Source organism: Juglans regia, chromosome 3 (genome assembly GCF_001411555.2).
Source record: "Juglans regia cultivar Chandler chromosome 3, Walnut 2.0, whole genome shotgun sequence".
Lineage (NCBI taxonomy): Eukaryota > Viridiplantae > Streptophyta > Magnoliopsida > Fagales > Juglandaceae > Juglans > Juglans regia.
This window is the reverse complement of record NC_049903.1, coordinates 24,263,300-24,268,815: the sequence shown is the minus strand read 5'-3', so window position 1 is coordinate 24,268,815 and position 5,516 is coordinate 24,263,300. Positions and strand designations below refer to the sequence as shown.

The 5,516-nt window shown below is 40.5% G+C and overlaps 1 protein-coding gene across 1 annotated transcript; it reads right to left on the bottom strand.

Moving 5' to 3' along the window:
• Positions 1–3,300: 3,300 nt before the first annotated feature.
• Positions 3,301–5,005, bottom strand: LOC108995239 (UDP-glycosyltransferase 73D1-like). The gene has a single exon (XM_018970763.2). It carries the CDS (start codon positions 4,934–4,936, stop codon positions 3,452–3,454), a length of 1,485 nt encoding a protein of 494 aa, XP_018826308.2. The 5' UTR covers positions 4,937–5,005; the 3' UTR covers positions 3,301–3,451.
• Between the last annotated feature and the right edge of the window lie 511 nt (positions 5,006–5,516).

Below are 5,516 nucleotides of genomic sequence, written 5' to 3'. Positions count from 1 at the left end.
ATGTGAAGGTCCTTGTGCGTGGTGGTAATGCTTCTTTTTGGTTTGATAGATGGTTGGCTTCAGGCCCCCTTTCCATACGGGTGGAAGAGATTACTAATAACAGGCTGCGTCTTCAAGATTGTTGGTCCAATAGTTCCTGGGATGAGGACTTACTTAGGGAGCTGGTTAGTGAGGAGGTTGTTGAGGAAATTATTCAGATGCCTTTTAATGTTACTCATGGTCCGGATTTGTTTGTGTGGAAGCCTTCTACTGATGGCAGGTTTTCTACTCGTACAGCTTGGGAGGTGGTGAGAAAAAGAGGTCAGGAATTACCTTGGCATGATTGGTTTTGGCACCAGCTTCTTCCTAAGCGTATTTCTATTTGTTTGTGGAAAATTTGGTTGGATTGTCTGCCTGTGGATGTTCAGGTTCAAAGTAAAGGTGTGTCTCTTGCCTCTGCGTGTGACTGTTGTGATAGGAGGTGTATGGAAGATATTGACCCTATTTTTTCTATGGGGGCAGTGGCTTTTGAGGTCTGGTTGAAAGCCAGTACTGTTTTGGATATCCCTTGTAGACGCAATCTTCCTTGGAAAAATAGAGTAGCTGGCTGGTTCTCTTATGCTAAAAAATCCTCTTTTAAAGGTATTCTTGTTGGTTTAATTCCTTGTATCCTCACTTGGTGCCTCTGGAAGAGACGTTGTAAGGCTAGAATGGATGGCAAATATGATTTGGCTGTGTTTGTTTGGAGAAGTGTTCGGGTGTGGATTAAATCTTTGGCGAATAATATTAATTCAGTTAGTCATTTATCCGTGCACGACTTGAAGATTTTGGAAGATCTTAATTTAGAGAGGCCTCACATTTCTATGCGTCCTAGTAAAATTGTTAAATGGTCCAGGCCCCCTTCGGGCTGGGTGAAGCTTAATTGCGACGGGAATTGTAGAGGTAATCCGGGTAATTCGGGAGGGGGAGGCATTATTAGAGATTGGAATGGTCTGGTAAAAGGGGCTTTTTCTGCCCATTATGGGGTGGGAACGAATAATGGCACTGAAATGAAAGCTATGCTGGATGGTATTAGATTGTGTAAACGAGTAATGTGATTATTGAAAGTGATTCACAAATTGTTGTTGATTGGCTTTGTATGGGTAAATGCTTTGTGTGGTATCTTTGGGATTTTTGGGAGGCTTTGCGCAAGGAACTTGAGGGGCTTAATTTTGTTGTGGTTCATCAATTGAGGGAAGGTAACAGTGCAGCGGATTTTCTTGCTAGAGAAGGTGAAATGGGTTTGAATGTCACGTATAACGGCAATCAAGATTTTCCAAGGTTTTTAAAAGGTATTTTGCGGCTAGATTTTCTTGGCATTCCGTACTTGCTTTGTTAGTCTGCGGTCCAGGTTTGGTTTTGTTGTTTCCGGTTTTTTTTTTTTTGTTTATTTGTTAGGTTTGTTTAGATGTTTTTTTTGTTTGTTTTGTTATAGGCCTGTTTAGTTTTCCTATCTTTAGGTTTTTATAGGCCTGTTAGTTTCTGTCTTGTTGTTTTGGTTTTTATGTTGGTTTGTTATTGGGAGGTTTCTGTAAACTCCCTCATACTTGGCTTGTAACCACGGTATTCCTCCGCCATAAGTGAGGGCTTATTAATAAACTTGGGACGGGGCCACTTCCATATGCCTACCAGCTCTTTTTTTTTTTTAAAAAAAAAAAAGCATATTCAGAGCATATTCACATAATCAAAACGGATTCAAATCATTTTCATATAACATGCACAAATTTTCCAATTTCATATTCGCTATTTTTGTACAGTTCAAAAATAGAATGTCAAAATATTGCTCATGTCTACACCTGTCATGATAGAAAATACTTTACTTTCTCTTTTGTATAGATTTCATGAGTAATGCAGAATACATAACTGAGGTTGTTTTCATAGTATGCATATTTTTACAAATTAATCTTAGTTAATTTCTTTTATTTTATGCAAAGACTAGCATAGGAACCTCGCTTACCTACACTTTTTATTGTTTTTGATTTTTTTCACAACTGAGCCGAACAATTTTCAAGCATCACCTATAAAATAAACACGTAACTCGCTTAAACCTCTAATTAAATACGAATTACAATATTTAAGCCTGATATACTAAAATAACTTATTTTTCCAAACAATATAAAATTCTCGTAGCACTACAATACCATTGCTTCTCAAATTCATCAATATCCATTTAATTTCTCTAACTAATACATTAATTCTAAATTATTTTGTAAAATAAAGTTTCTAGATTTACTCGAAGCAAAATAAGCCCAACTTGAAAATAATATTTTTGATAGTCAACTAAAGTTGGAATTGGAATAAGCCCAACTAGAACAAAAGTCCATGTGAATTCAACCCCATCTAAAGAGGTTAGAGTCATCTTGATCAATACACCTAAAAGGTTCAGATGGCTACACGGCAAAGTGGGTTATTTTATTTTATTTCTTAAGGGCAGTCTTTGTAATTATAGTAACATATATGTGCGTAAACTAAAAAAACTAGGAAATAAATTCCAGATGAAATACACTTACTGAGGTGTAACTAACGTAGAGAGAGAGAGAGAGGGAGGGATGACAATTTGTACCGAGATAGAGGGAGAAACCGAGGGTTGGCTTAGGTTGTGCAACCGTAGTGAGGGGCGGAGTACGATAGAGCGGTGGGGGCTGTAATCCGACGATCTCCCACGATCTGGAGTTGCTGCCAATGGTTGCCTTCGAATCCCGCGGTGATGCTCAACTGGACAACAACAATGGTTGGCGGGAGCTCTTCACGGTGGAGCTACTCGGGTTGGTGAGTGAGGCTCACAAGGCAGGTCTAAGTAGTAGAGGCTCACCAGGGTGGCTCCGACGTGGGGCAGCGGCTAAGGTGAGTTATGGGAGAGCAGTGCTCTGTTTTGAGTGTGGAAAAGAGAGGCGTTATGGTGGTTTATGGAGGGTGGGTAGTGGTGGTGAAAGGCCGTGACTGGATGGTGTAAGTGGGTGGTCGTGCGTGGTCGTGCCACTTGGTGGTTGTCGTGGCCTTGTAGTTTGCGTTCGGATGGTTCGATATGCCACAGGTCCGCTAGCTGCATATCTTGTCTAAATATCGATCCTTATTTATTCCAAACCACTCATCTTTCCACGTATTCATAACTTCACGTAAAAAAAAAAAAATATTGTTAACAATATTGTTTCATCTAAGCAGTCATTAATGTACATATATATATATATATATATATATATATTTATTTATTCATTTCAAACATACATGACAAATTGAAAACAATAAAAAAAAACCCTAGTGATCATTCTTTTATTCCATCGATCTCCCTACATAATAATCTCATGACAATTAATTATAATCTACTCTACAAGACCAGAACTTTATAACTTACGCTTGTTGATTGGCAAATTAAATACATAACATCCTATATATGATTTGCCTTTTTATTACAAGGGAGTACCGTATGTACATACTACTCCTTGTCTTGAACGGATGGTAATTTGGCTATATCTTCGATAAGGGATGACATGTTCAATTGAGAGGATCCTCCTTTTTCCACTGCCCTTCTTGCCATCTCTCCAAGCTCTCTTGCTTTCTTTCTTCTCCTTGCGCCTTCATCTCCCCCATCCATCAACAACGCTATTGCCTTCTCCACTTTTTCTTTCTTCACCGAAACCCCAACTTTCTCTTCTTCCCCCCATCTGACAGGGATCTCCACCCCTACTGGAATCCCAATCCTCAGAATTTCTACCACCAGTTTTTCATTCAAGAACTGCTCCGAAAAGAGAGGCCAAGTGATCATTGGCACTCCATGGCACACACTTTCTATCGTTGAGTTCCAACCGCAGTGGGTAATGAAACCTCCGATTGCCGGATGAGACAGAATGAAATCTTGGGGAGCCCATCCCTTGATCAGGAGTCCCCTTCCTTTGTTCCTTTCCTCAAATCTTTCCTTCTCCAGCCACTCCTCCAACTCTAGATATCTCTCGCCTGTTTTAATCACCCAAATAAATGGTTGTTTTGATGCCTCAAGACCTAACCCAAGCTCGATTATTTGTGAGGGAACCAAGTGGCATAAACTGCCCAAACAGGCATAAATAACAGAGCTTGGTTCCATCGAGTTAAGCCATCCCAAGCATTGTTGCTCGTTAATTAAGGGTTTGTCACCTCTCTCGAACTTGTCCAAATTCTCTTTGTTATATAAAGAAACTGGACCAACGCACCACACCTTCTTCTTGATGGCCTTCCCATACTCCTCAATGATCCGCTGCTCCAATTCATTGAAAGTATTCACAACAACCCCATAAGCTGTTGACTCGGCCTCTTGCATCTTGTCTCGGACATCATCCATACCGGGCAGTATTGCAAATAATGAACCTGGAAGCTGGGCTCTTGTTATCTCAATTCTTTGGGGCAATCCTGGGATCACAAAGGGTTCCGAGTCGGAACTGATAGAACGATGAGCATTGTAAAATTTGATATTATGGGAGCTTAGAAGCGAGAAACAACCCATCCCGTGGAAAACAAGCCTTGGGATATTAAACTTTTGAGCTGTTTCGGATGTCCAAGAGAGGCACTTGTCAGATATGATGCAAGTTGGAGGGTGCCTTTGATTTTGGAGGTGCTTTTCTAAAGGTTGTTGTAGCATGTTCAGACCTTCATAGAACTTGGTCAGTAGGTCTGGTGATGGGAGGATGTCAAGATTCTCGTACCCAGCAGGAAGTCCCACTTGTTGGCATGGAAATTCCAGTTGAACAAGCAGAATCGGGAGGCTAGATTTTGTTGCTCGATGAATGGCTGTTTCGAATCTGGAGGCATTGTAGGGGGTAGTGACCAAGCTGACAATCACGCCACGCTCTGCAAAGTGCCTAGCCATGTCTATCATGGGTATCATGTGGCCTTGTGCCATGAGTGGTATCAAAACAAAGTGAGGTTGGCTGGTTATCATAGAAGCCATTGCAGATCAAGAGCAAGAAATGATCAATGATAGTGGTTGCAAGAGCAGGTAACGATGGATTTTGTGTTGGTCACCAAATTGCATGTGATGTCGAGTAAAATGGGTTGCATTCTGCTGGCCATATATGGGCGCGCGCGAGGTGGTCTGATTCCTTGAGCTAGCTTGGTTGACTTGGAAGAACTCAGGAAATTATTTATTTTTTACTTGGAAAATACATGACAACGATACATAAAATTGACAAAAAAGCATCTAGCGACTATAATTATTTCAGCAAGAGGATTATTCAACCGTTGGGGTCAATTTGCGTCCATGACGAGGCAATTTTCACACGCGCAAAATTATTTCTTTTTAGGCCGTGATGATCCGTCCAAGTACGTTGATTGTTCATTCTGAATTGGTTCCGAGTCGAAAGCTTTGGACCCGGCGTGCGCGCAACTCCTCATTATTTATATGTACTAGCTTATGAATTGAGAATAATTTTAGGTCCAAATCAACATTGTTGATCAGTAGGTCGACTTTTGAATCTGTCTCGTACATTTTGCGCTGCATCATCATGTATAAATTATGAGATTTTTATTTA

What these genes read in the sequence shown, in the direction of transcription:
- LOC108995239 (XM_018970763.2), bottom strand. Translation starts at nt 4,936, where the DNA reads ATGGCTTCTATGATAACCAGCCAACCTCACTTTGTTTTGATACCACTC.